This window comes from Dipodomys merriami, unplaced genomic scaffold (assembly GCF_024711535.1).
Source record: "Dipodomys merriami isolate MVZ:Mamm:240054 unplaced genomic scaffold, mDipMer1.0.p SCAF_8, whole genome shotgun sequence".
In the NCBI taxonomy this organism is placed as follows: Eukaryota; Metazoa; Chordata; class Mammalia; order Rodentia; family Heteromyidae; genus Dipodomys; species Dipodomys merriami.
In genome coordinates, this window is record NW_027206401.1 from 6,785,972 (window position 1) to 6,801,663 (window position 15,692).

The 15,692-nt window shown below is 52.8% G+C and overlaps 1 protein-coding gene across 2 annotated transcripts in view; it reads right to left on the reverse strand.

The window, feature by feature from the left end:
• Positions 1–520: 520 nt before the first annotated feature.
• The window catches only part of Zdhhc14 (zinc finger DHHC-type palmitoyltransferase 14), a 203,189-nt gene continuing 188,017 nt past the window's right edge, over positions 521–15,692 (reverse strand). The window contains exons 8-9 of one of the 2 annotated variants that reach the window (XM_070010910.1): positions 14,355–14,457; positions 521–1,698 (exon numbers count right to left, since the gene is read on the reverse strand). In XM_070010910.1, the coding sequence (XP_069867011.1) occupies positions 1,342–1,698; positions 14,355–14,457 (460 nt within the window). In that variant the 3' untranslated portion in view covers positions 521–1,341. Of the gene's footprint in view, positions 1,744–14,354; positions 14,458–15,692 lie in introns of both variants that reach the window. The other variant, XM_070010908.1, reaches the window with a different exon arrangement.

Below are 15,692 nucleotides of genomic sequence, written 5' to 3' on the forward strand. Positions count from 1 at the left end.
CTTGGCTTTTTGGTAGTTAATTAGAGATAAGTCTCAAGGACTTTCCTGCCTGGGCTGGCTCTGAATCTTGAGTCTCAGATCTCAGCCTCCTGAGTTGCTAGGATTAAAGGCATGAGCCACTGGTGCCTGGATTTCCTCCTTATTTTTGACACCTTTACCAAGACCTCTGAGGTTTGGTGCTTCTGAGGTGTGTGGACACAGCAGCACTGCACGGCACTGGGCGCACAGCCTGTCAGCACCCTGCTCCTACCATTCCCTCCAATGACTGCCAGTCACCCCTGCGAGGGAATCTGTAGAGGACAAGTTCAGTCAAGATCCTTGAACACAGATAAAGGGTTGAGAGAAGTGGACAGGAAAGTCATCTTTTATCTAAGAAATCATCCTACAACCATTCTCTATCCCAGAACCCAAAGATTTGAAATTGGGTTGTCTCGAACCCAACAAAACCAAAAACAGACCGAGCTCTCTGCAGGCGCCAGGCTGGGCTCTCAGGAAAGGATCACCACACGCACAGGCGACATGATGGAGGTCACCGCTTTATTGGCTGTCCGGAGGGAGTTCGCCACACAGGAGGGCTGCGGTAGGGTGGCTGGACACAGCGCCTCCCCTAAGTATTGAGGCCTCGGCCGGGACAGCCCCAGCAGCGTCTACCGCGGCCCCGCCCACCGCGTGATGCGAGGCCGCATCGCCCCACAACCCAGGCTATTGCACTGTCTTCCAACACAACAGCACTCGACAGTTTCACAAAATTAAACTAGGAAAGAAAGCAGCGTTTCCTTTGGAATACCCACAGCACCGGAACACAGACTGCAGCGTGGCATGCAAATCCACATCCCTTCTCTCTCTCTCTCTCTCTCCCTTTTTAAGATTTCTTCTCAATTACAAACAAAAGGACATGTCTATTTCAAATACAAGTAGTGGAACAGCAGATGCAGTATCAGTCTGGCCACTGGCGTTGGAAACCTTCTGGGTATCTGGTCTACCAGCAGCAGACAGGAAGCACAGCACCCAGGCAGCATGGTCAGTCCTGGTGTTTGAACTCGCGGCCCTGCGCTTGCCACCTGTGCTGTGGCCTACAGGCAGCTTCTTTCCTTCTGAGGGTCCTCCCTCCCCGAGGTCACCCCCAGAGTCCAAAGGCCTGAAAATGGCCCTTTCTCTCTTCCTCCTCTTCCTCTTCTTCTTGTCTAAGCACTCGGGCTGCCTCTGGTGCCCACCTGTCTTGTGCCATTAGGTCTCTAAGCGGTCTCTGTGTCCCAGGCCCCGAGGCTGCTGTCTCCCCGGGGTGGGTGAGCCCCCCACTGCCCAGGGACGAGCCCTGCGGTCCCCGGGCAGCCACCTGGGTCACACGGAGCTGAGCTTCACCAGGCCTCGCACAGAGTCCTCGTGCAGCGAGTCCTGGCTGGCCAGGCCCAGCACGTGCATGGTGCGGCTGTGCGCCAGGGGGCTGCCGCCCGCCAGCATCCGCCGCGGCGAGGGCGCCTCGTCCGGGGTCAGGAACTGGTGGCCCCCGTGCTCGTCCTTCAGCGGCAGAATGTCTGACAGCGTGGTCTGGGTGGCCAGGTTGGGCATGGAGGAGGGCGGGGTGGGCTGGCCCAGGGTCAGGCTGGTGCACGGTGTGCCCAGCCCCGGCTTCCCCGGCAGGTGCAGCTCCTCGCTGGTCAGGCTGGGCTCGCTCTGCAGCAGGGGTGTGGCTGCGGCCTGCAAAACGAATTTGGTGCTCTGAATGCACTGGTCTTGGTCGCACTGGAGAGCGGCAGGAGTCAGCCAGGAGGAGGCAGAGAGGCAACGGGGAAGGGCCAGGAGGACGAGGCGGAAGGGCAGGCGTGAGAAGAGAGAAACCATTAGTAGGCAGTGAGGGGCTCACCTGCAGCAGCCTCTCCCTCCTCCCCCACATGATGATTGACCCCAGCGCCTGGCACGGGGTCAGGTGCTCCCGTGACACAAACCCAGAGCCTGTTTAGTCCCGGAAGTCATGCCAGGCAGTCCTGCTTGTGACCTTGGGCCTCACCTGAAAGGATGCGATTTAAAAACAATCCCAGAAGGTGGCTCAGTGGTAGAGCGCTTGCCTTGCATGCATGGGGCCCTAGGTTCGATCCCTCAGTACCACATAAGCAGAAAAAGCTGGAAGTGGCGCTGTGGCTCAAGTGGTAGAGCGCTAGCCTTGAGCTGAGGAGCTGAGGGACAGCACCCAGGCTGAGTTCAGGCCCTCGACTGACCAAATAAATAAATAAGTAAAACAAAGAAAACCAATCCCAGATGGGTGGGGTTGGGAGGGAGGGAGGAGAATGGCAGAAGGGGAGACGGGCTGGGGATGCATTATACTCATAACCTGACATGTACAACTACATAAAGGTAATAAAATACGTCAATACAAAATGATCCCAGGGGCAGGGACACAGGTATTCACCACCCCACAGCCGTGTGAGGCAGCTAGTTCTTGGATGCTGAGAATGACTTCTGCCATGTGGAGAAAGTACACCCGTGTTCATGTGGTGAAAGTACACCCATGTTCATGGCAACTGCACTCACAGAAAGCAGGGGAGGGGGGGTGGAGGGGGGGGAAAGCCTTGCATCTGTTGACAGGTGACTTCAGGAATGAGATCATGAACTTGAACGAGACCACAGTGTGGTCTCTTCCTACAACAGGGTATTTCTGGGTCCTAGTTAGCTTCCTAACTAGGAAGCATGGAGAAAGCCCAGAGGACATGCTGCCACTTGAAATAAGGCAGCCACAGGGCAAATGCCGTATGAGTCACGGACATGGTGCTGAGAGAGAAGGCAGATGATGCTAGCCAAGGCAGGGTGTGTGTGTGTGTGTGTGTGTGTGTGTGTGTGTGTGTGTGTGTGTGTGTGTGTGTGTAGGAAGGCCTTGCTCGCTCGCTCCATGGGGCAGAGCCTCAATCTGGGAAGATGAAGGAGGTCTGGGGATGGAAGGTGAACAGAACAATGTGAATTTGACTTGACGCCATGATTGGGGAAAAGGGTCAATTTTATGTTATGTCTATTTGACAACAAAAGAAAGAAAGAAAAAGCTGGGTCACAAAAGCCCTAAATGGTTGGATCCCAGGGTTCTACAAAAGTCTAGAATTCCGTTGCTAGATTTTCTTCAGTTTCAAGACCCATTCCTTGGGCTTTCGCTGTGGGAATGCCAACATTTGAAGACATGTTTTGTTTCCTTCCAAACGCTCAGAAGTCACGTGGCAAAGAAACATTTCTAGCCTGAAGGTCAGGGGATCCCCAGCTGCTCTGCCGACAGTGCCCTGGGGTGCCTGGGCACTTAGCCACCGATGAACTTGACCTTGCACAATTCTTCCATACTGAGGGGCGGGAGGGGCAGCAGCAGTAACGGCACCGGCACCGGCACCATATGTGACGGTTCACTCTCCCAGCAAGTCCCTAACTCAGCTCTTCCAAGGAGTTCACATCCCATTTACAAAGGCAGATGGGCTGGGGGTGGAGGCCAACACTTCACCGAGGAAAGCCGGGGAGAACGCTAGCCTGTCAAGCTGCGCTCCTCTGCTGCAAACCAAACCCCTACTGGACACCTGGCACACATAGGTTCTTCATGGGACTGTACTCAGAGCCCCATGGCTGAGTTCCCCAACTCTTCCCACCCAGATATACCCACATGTATCGCTCACTGCCTTCAACCCAACGGCTGACTTGCAAGCCACAGACCCGGTCCAGGAGTAGAGGGCGCTTCACCTGGCTGTGCAACATTTCAGGGATTTATGACAATGACGGTAGTTTGTGCACCCTTCCTGGCTCTCTTTCCTAACGTCACAGCACAAGCCATTCCTCCCTGCCCCAAAGCCTGGATGAGAATAGCGAAGATGGCAAGGGATGGGCAGAGCCAGGGGGAGGAGGGACAGAGCCGGGGGAGGAGGGACAGAGCTGGAGGAGGAGGGACAGAGCCGGGGGAGCTGGAGGAGGAGGGACAGAGCTGGGGGAGCTGGAGGAGGAGGGACAGAGCCGGGGGAGGAGGGACAGAGCCAGGGGAGCTGGAGGAGGAGGGACAGAGCTGGAGAGGAGGGACAGAGCCGGGGGAGGAGGGACAGAGCCAGGGGAGCTGGAGGAGGAGGGACAGAGCTGGAGAGGAGGGACAGAGCCGGGGGAGGAGGGACAGAGCCAGGGGAGCTGGAGGAGGAGGGACAGAGCTGGAGAGGAGGGACAGAGCCGGGGGAGGAGGGGCGGCGCTGATCAGGCTGCGTGTACTCATCAATGGACGTGCTTACTTACGAGTCAACTACTTACAGCAATAACAAGAAAAGCAGCTAAAAGGTCCTGGTGCTAGCACGAGCTCCAAGGCCATCCTCACTCTCCTCAATCAAACCAATCAATCCCCAGCCAGAGAGCTGGGGAGGGGCTGAGGTGCGGGTGGGAGGAAAGCGTGGGCAGTGCCATTCAGAGGGGATAAAAGAACCACTGAAATACACTTGAGCCAGTGGCGGTGGCCCACGCCTGTAATCCTAACTACTCAGGATTGCGGTTCAAAGCCAGCCTGGGCAGGAAAGCCTGTGAGACTCTTATCGCCAATTCACCACCAAACAGCTGGAAGTAGAGCCGTGGCTCCAATGGTACAGTGCTAGCCTTGAATTAAAAAGCTCAGGGACAGCACTTAGGCCCAGAGTTCAAGCCCAGGACCATTCCCCCCTCCCCCGCCTCAGGCATGGCTCCTTGGCAGCAGGCTGCAGACCCTGGGCTGTGCCAGATTGCTGCTCCCGCCATGCCAGCCCACTTAGCACACAGGCTCGGAGCTGACTGGGCAGGGCTGGCCCAGAGGAGCTGTGCAGCTTTGGGACAGGCCAGGGCTAGACCCTTCTTATTTTCACACTGGTAGAGAAGGCCTAGCTGCCACACTGTGGACACGGCCAGGGCACAGGGCGGGGCAGACAGCTGCCAACCCATCCTTCCTGAGTTCCCACTCAGTCCCTAGTCTCAGTCCACGCAACCATCCAGCTCCATGGCATCGGGAAATTGCAAATGGGATTTGCTGTCTCTGTGATCCAAGGGAACCCTTTGTATTGAGAAGTAATTGACAAATTCTAGTTTCAGGATCAGCTCTTCAGAGTCACATGATGTGCACTAGAGGTTCAGCCAGAAGGGATAGCCCAGCTGTGACAGCCAGCTGTGACAGCCCAGCTGTGACAGCCAGCTGTGACAGCCCAGCTGTGACAGCCAGCTGTGACAGCCCAGCTGTGACAGCCCAGCTGTGATAGCCAGCTCTGACAGCCCAGCTGTGATAGCCAGCTGTGATAGCCAGCTGTGACAGCCCAGCTGTGATAGCCAGCTGTGACAGCCCAGCTGTGACAGCCCAGCTGTGATAGCCAGCTGTGACAGCCCAGCTGTGACAGCCCAGCTGTGACAGCCCAGCTGTGATAGCCAGCTGTGATAGCCAGCTGTGATAGCCAGCTGTGACAGCCAGCTGTGACAGCCCAGCTGTGATAGCCAGCTGTGATAGCCAGCTGTGACAGCCCAGCTGTGATAGCCAGCTGTGATAGCCAGCTCTGACAGCCCAGCTGTGACAGCCCAGCTGTGACAGCCAGCTGTGATAGCCAGCTGTGATAGCCAGCTGTGACAGCCAGCTGTGATAGCCAGCTGTGACAGCCAGCTGTGATAGCCCAGTTGTGATAGCCAGCTGTGACAGCCCAGCTGTGATAGCCCAGCTGTGACAGCCCAGCTGTGACAGCCAGCTGTGACAGCCAGCTGCGATAGCCAGCTGCGATAGCCAGCTGTGATAGCCCAGCTGTGACAGCCCAGCTGTGATAGCCCAGCTGTGATAGCCAGCTGTGACAGCCCAGCTGTGATAGCCAGCTGTGACAGCCCAGCTGTGATAGCCAGCTGTGATAGCCAGCTGTGATAGCCAGCTGTGATAGCCCAGCTGTGACAGCCAGCTGTGATAGCCAGCTGTGATAGCCCAGCTGTGACAGCCAGCTGTGATAGCCAGCTGTGATAGCCCAGCTGTGACAGCCCAGCTGTGACAGCCCAGCTGTGATAGCCAGCTGTGACAGCCAGCTGTGACAGCCCAGCTGTGACAGTGCAGCTGTGAAGGAGCCAAGCCCACTCCCAGTGCCATCTCTTTGTCCTGTTTTTTCTCTCTCCCTTCCTGTTTCTCTCTCCATTTCCTCCATGTTCTACTATTTTTCTTTTTGTTTTAAAACAACATTTAGCTAAGCTGCCAAGGCTGCTTCAAATTTGCCATCCAGAGTGCTGATATTACAGGCATGTGACACCATACCTGGCCATTCTTGTCTTCTTGATCACTTGTTTCCTGCCTACGCCTTCTTTCCATCAGTGTCCGCGGGCACCCAGCAGAGCCCTCTAGGATAAGATGGCTGCCATGGCAGGAATGGTCACTGGTGAGGTCAGTGTGGAATTCCCAATGCCTTCGGGGACAGTTAGTGACAAATGCTACCTTGTCCGCTTAAACCACAGGCCCGGAGGAGTGGCTAGGAAAGCTGCTGCTCCAGGTCCCCTTGCCAGGCGGGCCTCGTTCCTGTGTTCGGTGTTCATTTTCTCACAGAAGCCCCCATAGTATGATGCAGGTCACATCAGACCCGGCTTTGCAGCCACACTCAATCACTGGGGCTTAAACACTAGGCTGACAGCTCGCTTCCAACTGGACAAAGCCAGCGCCGGCCTCACGGGCTGGAAGCTGTGGAAACGCTCTGTAGTTTATCATAGCGCTTGAGGATAGCAATAAAAAAAAAAAAAAAGAAACAGGACTGAGAGCAAAGTTTTGTTTCAGTCAATTACTAAATTAAAAAAGTCAAGGTGTTGGTAGCTCCTAGCTACTCAGGACACTGACTTCTAAGCATCGCAGTTCAAAGCCAGCCTGGCCAGAAAAGTCCATGAGAGACTCTTATCTCCTATTAACAAGCACAAAGCCATAAGTGGAGGTGTGGCTCAAGTGGTAGAGACTCCAGCCTTGAACAAAAAAAGCCCAGTACCTGGGTACTGCCCCCCCCACCCTTAAAGTCTACTTACCAGTCACTCCAAAATCCTTCCCAACAGCGTAATCAGACCTCAAGCACTGACTGCAGAGATTTGTGGGCTGTCATCATAAACGATGACTGTCTCTCCAAGTTCCATTGCAGGCGTTTCTCTGCCCTGCCTCCCAGTCCTGTGCTTCCAGTGAGCACAGGGCCCAGGGACCTGAGAGTCTAAACCAGGCCCCAGGCTATGACTTCAAAGATCATGTGCCACATTCACAGGGACTTCTCACAGAGACCACGCTCGCTCCCACTGCAGGGGGTTTATAGAAAGCTATGGGCTCAGTGGCAGGAGTGGGACACTACAGGATCTCATCAGAGGACAAGCCCCGCCGTGCAATGCTCTTCCCACAAACTTGGTTTATTTTGAATATCTTTTTAGAAAAAGACCCCCACAGGAATCAAATAATCAAGAATATATATATATATATATATATGTATACACACATATATAAACATATATATATATATATGTATACACACATATATAAACATATATATATATATATATATATATAGTTGTTGTTGTTTGCTGTGGGGCTTGAACTCGGGGCCTGGGCGCTGTCTCTCAGCTCTTCAGCTCAAGGCTAGCACTCAATCACTTGAGCCACAGCGCCACTTCTGGTTTTCTGGTGGTTTATTGGAGATAAGAGTCTCACAGACTTTCCTTCATTTGGCTGGCTTTGAACCCCCGATCCTCAGATCCCAGCATTCTGAGTAGCTAGGGTTACAGGTGTGAGCCACCAGCGCCTGGTTTAAGATAGATTGTTTTTAGGGCAGAGTTCCCCCACATTTTTTTCTGCACTGTCACAATCCCAAGGATGAGGAGTCGCTGGAGCTTCCTAGTGGCGGCTCTTTCTTGTGTGACTGTGGGGATGAATATTCTTCAACTTCCTTTTCTCTTTTGGTGACACTGGGGTTTGAACTCAGCACCTTGCATTTGTTAGTCTGGTATACTACCATAGAACCACACCTCCAAAACCTATTTATTTATTTTTGTTTGTGTTAGTTTGAGATGGGCTCTCCTGGATTTCTATGTTTCTTTGCTTTTTCATTTTGTTGGGGGTGATGTCTGCTCAGCTAATAGCAATCAGATATCTTATTGAACCTGAGTTTTAATACAGTATCCTGAGTTTTAACCCTGTTGTGGCTGGGATGGTAGACATGCCACCATTCCCAGCTTCTTCCAATGAGATGGGGTTGTAACTTCCTCCCTGGCCTGGTCTGGAACCGCAATCCTCCAGACTTTAGTCTCCTGAATAGTTAGGTTTACAATATGCTCCGCCAGTGCTCTGCATCCTCTTTTTCTTTTAGCCTTTGTTACTATTTTTTGTCTTATTTTTAGTACTGGGTTTTGAACTCAGGGTTTTGTGCTTGCAAGGGAAGTTCTCTATTGCCGTAGCCTTGAGAGACAAATTCTAGCCTTTCTGCTGTGTTATTTTTTTAGACAGGGTCTCAGTTTTTGCTCAGGTTGGCCTTGGACTTTGATCCTCCTCCTTATGCCTCCCTAGGAGCTGGGGTTATAGATATGCACCTCCATGCCGGTCCCTCTTTGTTTCTAATTCTTTTTTGTTTTTCTTCCTGATTTTTTTTTTTTTTTTGATCAGTCATGGGGCTTGAACTCTGGGCTTGGGCGCTGTCCCTCAGCTCTTCAGCTCAAGGCGAGCGCTCTACCACTTGAGCTACAGCGCCACTTCCGGTTTTCTGGTGGTTTATTGGAGATAGGAGTCTCACGGTCTCTCTTGCCCGGGCTGGCTTTGAACCGCGATCCTCAGATCTCAGCCTCCTGAGTAGCTAGGATTACAGGCGTGAGCCACCAGCGCCCGGCTCTTCCTGATTTTTTAACTTAATTTTCTCTTTCTTCTCACTACCTCTCTTCCATTCTTTCTTCTCTTCACTTTCTCTTCCACTTTTCCTATTTTTGCTCATTTTTTAAAAAATCATTTTTCTCTTCTCTACCTGACACTTTTCTGGTACCCTGAATACTTTTTACTCTCCTACCCTGACTTTTTGGGTTTTCATTTGAGGGCTATTTTACTTTTCACCGGTAGAGGGCAATACCACTGCTCATTTCTCTCTCTTACAATTTTGTGGCTTTGGGAACATTCTAGTTAACACCAAGAACCCATAGGCATGTTTTATTTCACCAGTTACATAATCATAAAGGGGGAAAATAACCACCTAAATTCTTTGATAGAAGTCCATCTACTATGAACAGCAAACGGAGAAGCACACATTTTCATTCCCCCAATAACCCTTTAAAGACCCACATTTTTCAAATAGTAGATTGAATCCTATTGACATTGCCTTTTTTCTTGGTTCAAGTTTGGTCAAATGCAGAGTAGACTCAGGACAGCAGCTGATCGCCAGGGAGGGAGCGTCTGTGGCAGAGCTTAAAGTGTGCAAGAACACCAGAAACTTCTCACCAAGTCCTCCCAAAATGTAGACGGCGGTTGGGAGAACAGCTATTAGCAGTGCTATTTGAGCTGGTTCAAGATAATTTTCCCCAATGCTTTTGACTTTTCCAGATTACACAAGGACTGTTCTGGAGTCCTAGTTTAACACATCGTACAGCTGCTGGGTTTGTCATGTTTAGATACTGGTTTAAGGGGAATATCAGTTAGCTTTCCAGGACTATGAGGAAATACCGGAGGTAAGGGACTAGGAGGGAGCAAAGGTTTATGTGGCTCATGGTCTGGCAGCTGTAGCCTGTGATCCCTGGGCCCGGCACTTGGGACCTTTGGCGGCTCAGGATGTTACGGTGGGCGCACACAGTGGGGATACTGCTCATGTCACAGCCCAAAGGCCGAGAGAGAAAGGGACTGGGTCCCAGTGTCCCCTTCCAGGGCACACCTAACTTCTTCCAATTGGGACCCACTTCTGGAAGGTTCCACACCTTCCAAGAGCAAGTTGTGGGGGGATGTGAAATTTCGTCTAAGTAAATATACTGTTATTATTGCTACTCTTTTGTGTGTGCTGATACTGAGGTTTGAACTTAAGGTCAGAGTACTTTCCCTAAGCCTTATGGCTCAAGTTTGGCACTCAACTATTTGAACTACAGCTCCATGTCCAGCTTTATGCTGGTTAACTGGAGGTGAGAATCTAATGGACTTTCCTGCCCAGGCTGGCTTTGAACAGTGATCCTCAGATGTCAGCCCCGCGAGTAGCTAGGGTTACAGCTGTGAGCCCCCGGCGTCCGGTGACTCCCTACCTGAGACACAGTTGAGACTCCAGCGAGTCCACTCAATGCCAGCTTTCCCCCGCTATCCAGCTAAGAGTCCCTTGCAATATTAGGGTGTTTATCTAAGACTTTTATGTCCTTTATCTCTAATTTCCAAGATGCTGATTCTCCAGGAGAGGGAGTGAGGATAACAGGCTGTAGAGACTAAAGAATGTGGGAAAAAACATTTTCTATACAGTCAATTTTCTGCAAATATTTCATTATGGGGGGGTGGTACAGCATAGGGTTAAGAGCAGGGACTTGTGGGTAAACATGCAAAAGCTACAGGCAAAATACCATTAAGTACTCGTGGTCCCTGGGTTTTCTTAATCTGCAAAAATGGAGGCAATTTGCTCACCAGCCTCTGGGGGGTTCTCTAAGGCCATCGGGAGATACCAACGTAAAGGCTTGCTGCAGCATTTGGTATGAATATGGTGAACATTATTGGTGTGGGTGTGAATAAACCGGAAAGAGGAAAGTGGGGTGAAGGCTCTGCTTAAGACCAGCCTTGCTGCACATGACTGTAGTCCTCTTAGTCCAGTACTTACACACCACAGGAACCCATAAAGAAAGCTGGAAACATAACGAGGCCCAATTCTAGGTGCTGACTGGCCTATACATTAACTGCAGAGCGGTAATATGTTGGCATGGTGATAAGATGGAATGGGCTGGAAACTCATCTGTCCAACAGGATATGACGTGGAAAGGTCAAGGTTCAGTGGAATTCCCTGTCTGGACTTGCGGGGGAGGGAGGGACTAAATTCTCCTGTGGAACTTTCCGGGACTCCTGTCTGCCACGTGAGCTCTGGGTGTCAGAGTCTCTTGCATTGAGGGGATCTGAATCCCAATCCAGGCGGTCCCCGCTCTGACCTTGTAGGTCGAGGGATTGATCTCATTCTCTCCGGAAGATAAGCGCATGTGCCCAGGGCAGTGCCAGTCAGGGCACGGTCATGTCATCAAGAAGATTTCTCCTGAAACAAGCAGGAGGCCACGCTGGGCTTCTCCTAGCCAGGCAGCATGGTAAGGCAGCCAGGGAAGGGGCTCCAGTAAGAGACCTTCACATGTGTCTATCTGCGAGCAAACGACTTAATTTATAGTTGATCACGACTTCTGTGTAATCACATGTGTGCTCAGGAATTCTTAGGGAGTTAAGAGAAACCCAAGCTACAAATCATTTCTAAAATGTAATTATACTTTCATGAATGTTAAGTTTTAACAGTTAATGAGGTTGACATATTCATGTGGCTCACAGACATTCAACATTTATTAACTCTGATTTCATGTTTTCGAACGTAGGCATTTGCCTGGACCTTCAGTTTCTTTGCAGTTCCTGCAAAGGACAGAGCACTCACCTGCAGTCTCATGGATAAAATGACCATGACCTCTCTTGGCCACAGGTTAGTTTGGTCCTGTCTAGATCATTCTTTCATGGGCCATGTTGTGCTATCACTAGACCAAAGAAACTCCTTTCCTTCTGTGTTCTGTATGTAGGGTGGCTAAGGCCTACTGTTTACAGATGTGGCAAATCAGAGGATGGAAGGAATGAGGAAGAAGACAACTGTACCCTAACATTTGCTAAGAACCTCCTACGAGGGAGCCCCTAGAAGGGGGATTTTCACATATGTTCCATCGAAGGTTTAATAAGCACCTACTCTGTGCTAGTCCTGTGTTATAAACTGGTGGGGGGAAGATGAAACAGATGACAGGCTCTAAGTCATTTCTCCCCACAGTCCAGAGTGGCGATGTCACTGGCTTCCTAACTTTCCAGTTCTGGAATTAGGTAACCTGTCTGATTGTCACATCCCAAAGCATCAGCCCCAGTTCTCTGTCATCTACCGTCCTCTGCCCTGCGGCTTCTCCTTCACTGAGTTCTCAGGATCACCCTCTTCTGCTGTCCTCACTAGTAGCCAATCAGACGAGGAAACCTGAGTGACGTAGTGGGGTGCATACAGTCGGCAGCGGTGGGTGCAGGGAACATTAGGAAGATGAGTGACTAATCCTAGCCACCTGACAAATGGAGTGACGTCATCTTCATTATTCCACACACTATCCAGCACTCCATTTCTTCATGAACATGGGTCAACAGCCCTTCCTTGAGCCTCCCACCCCCCTGCTTGCCACATTCCCCCAGCCCCCAGAACACAAGCAGAGAATTCCACATGCCGAAGTCAGCCCCACCCACTGAATGGTCACTGGTGCAAGGAACAGCCATCTCACTCAGCACGAGGTTGGGGTGTGTGTGTGGGGGGAGACGCCCCTGGCTCCCTTTCCCAGACCTTCCCACGGCCTCAAGTCTCAAACCCTGGTTTGTGCTGTGTCCTTTTTGAGTCTGTTTCTGCCGTCCTGGCCTGCCCCTTAGTCCCTGTGTGAGGAACTCCTCTGTCTGCCCTCAGTTCTAGCACAGACCACCCTAGCCTACTGCCAGCCCCATCCACTCTAAATGACAATCTGAAGGTCATATTTGCCGACCGGATGCTCTGCCAGGCTCCCTGACATGTTACAGGACAAAGCCCATGCCGGTTTACAAGGCACCACGGTCCTCTGTGTGCATCTTTCCTGGCTTAGCTGCCCTGAGTTCCCGTTCCCCTATCCACGCTCTCCTCTTCACCTTTCCCAGCATGCACCTGGCAGCCTCGTGCCACACTGGCTGTGATTTTACATTTGCTGTGCTTGGATGTCCCTCCCGTTATAATTTTGATGGAGAATGCCTTGCTCATTCTGGTGGTGCTATTGGGAGATGGTGGAGTTTCTAGAAGAGGCCTACAGGTGGCATTTAGATCATTGGGGGCATGCCCTCAAACAGGACTATGAGACCCCGTGCTCTGATTCTTCCCCTCTTTTGCTTCCTGGTCATCAGATGAGCAGTTCGCTCTGCGGTGTTCTCTCCGTTTCTACCTGGCTCTTCCACCAGAGGCCTAAAAGCAATGTGTCTACAGAGCATGGACTTGAACTTCTAAACTGTGCCCTAGAAACATTTTCATTTTCTTTGTCAGTCATGGGGCTTGAACTTGGGGTCTAGGCACTGTCTCTGAGCTCTTTGGCTCATCACTTTGAGCCACAGTGCCACTTCTGGTTTTTTTGGTGGTTAATTGGAGATGAGTCTCTTACACTTTGCTGCCCTGGTCGACCCTGACCCACAATCCTCTGATCTCAGCCTCCTGAGTAGCTAGGTTCACAAGTGTGAGCCACTGGTGCCCAGCAAAAGACAGCTTTCCTAAGTGAATCATTTCAGACTTTTTGTTATAGTGATGAAAGATGCCTCCCTCTCTCACCCTCGGTGCCTGATTTATTGTCATCTTTATGTTTAGTGCAAACATCATCATCTCTTCCAGGAAGCTTTGTCTGAAACCTACGGGATCCTGTCTTTTTTTTTTTAAGCCATCACCTCCTACCCCTGCCTTACCTTAATCAAGCACCTGTTGTTGAAATTCTCCCTCTCTTCTTTTCTTCTGAATAGACCATGTGTGAGCTGAGTCTCAGCTGAGTCACTCTGACTTGTAAGCCAGCTGATAAAAGACACTTTGTCTGAACCAGAGCAAAAAGTGGCTCCAAAACTGTTCTCAACTCCAACTTTTGGAGAGTTTGAAGGCTATGGCTATGGTTTTTCCTTGCTGATCATCTATTAAACTCATCCACGGAACCCTATTAATCCCAGAGCGTGGGCCCTGCCCTGGGGTTCTGAGCTAGCAGGACTGGGGTGTGAGAGTTGCAATTCTGCTGAGCAGCGAGGCTGAGGGGCACTGTCTCCTCAGCCCCCAGATGGGAGGGCCAGGTGTGGAGAGGTCGCTGACACCCAGCGAGGGCCCATGGCAGAGAGCACACAGGCCTGGACTCAGCCTCCGCATGATCTGAGCAAGTCATTTAGCATTTTAAATTAAAAAAATCCCCCACTTCATCTTGTATAAAATGGGGTGACTGTGAGATGCTGCTGAGGTGAAATGAGACGCAACGTTTTGCTGCTGCTCAGATGCAGTCTAGTTCTACACCAAAGAAACAGCGAGCTAGCCAGACTCGGCCTCGGATCCCTTGTTGAATACTGTCCTAATTTGCCCTTTGACCATTCCCAAGTGAGCATGTGGCCGGCCTCGGGGTTGGAGCCTGTGTGAGTAGAAGAGAAGCGTGTGCTGGCTGGCGGTCCCTACCATGTCACTCTGTGACTGCGTGGCTCCGTACATGGTGATCCCATTGGAGGGCGCGGCGGGCTGCGGAGTGTCAGGCTGGATGTACCCTCGTCTGTCAATGAGGCTGCAGCGAGAAGAAAACACAGGAGGGAGAGCATGAAGAAAAACCTACAGACACTGCAGTGGGCATCAAGACGTCCACGTCTGGGTCCCTTCTTTCTAGGATGCCCCCCCCCTTCACGGACCCGCCGCGCCGCGGTCCCCTTCCTCAGTCTCAATGTGTGCCACAAGGTTTGTCACCTCGGCCGGCCACGGTCTGTCTCCCGCTCTCCTGTCCGGCCTCAAGCTCAGTTTTATGCTCGCACGCCTCTTAGGGTCTCAGGGCAAACGTGGTCTGAACACCTCGCGGGTTGCAGCGCGGGGACCTCGGCCGGGTCTCGCTCCCCTGTGCGCTCCGTGCTTTGTCTGTTCTAAGTCACATTCCCTCCCCGCTCCCCTGTCCACCTGCCACGGGCCCGGAGAGGCCCATCCTGGCTGGAATGGTGGGAAAATACCCGCTTGCAGCCCCACCCGGCACTTGAGAGATGGGGTTGAGTGACGGGGAGGGTGGGCCTTACGAGGCTGACGTGGAGTCATGTGGTCTCCCACGTGACACAGAGGCAGAGGCTGGGGCGAGGCGGCTCCAAACGACCCTGGAGGACCAAGGAGTGTCGGCCACACTCGGCCGCCGCTGCGGGGGGCACGGAGAGCTCCCGAGCATCACAGCCGCCAGCCTCGTTTCCAGCACTGTGACGGCACGTTGCGCCGGCATCTCGGGAGCTACTTCCCCAGTGGGGGGGGGGGGGGAGCCGGTGAGGGGCCGGCTGGGGCCGGCGGCGGGTGGGGAGCCCTGGGAGCTGCACGGAGGGGCCGGCCCCAAGACAGGCCTTTCCAGGATCTCCCGCCACCGCGGGCCAGGACCTGGGGAAGGGCCCCCCTTGCCCCTGCGCCCCCTTTCCCCCAGCCCTCCCCTCGGGTGGGAAGATGGACGGGAAGCGCTAACTTCCAGGGAGCCTGGGCCGGTCTGCCTCATTGAAATGACGCTACTACGTTAGGGAGAATGAACGTGGACGGATGTGTGGGGCGCTCACGGAGGAGCGAGGAAGGACTAGGCCGGCAGTCTGCACGGACAGCGGGGCCACGGCTGCGAGCACGGGCATCGGGCGGCAGGAGCAGCCCCGCCGGGGCCGGGGCCGTGGCTCTGCCCCACGCCCGCTGCGCCTGGGGTTCCCAGGCCCTCCGAATGGCCCTGAACCCCCCCCCCCCCCCCGTGCCATGCCTCTGCCCCCCCCCCCGACCAGGGCCCCCCTTCGTGGCCCT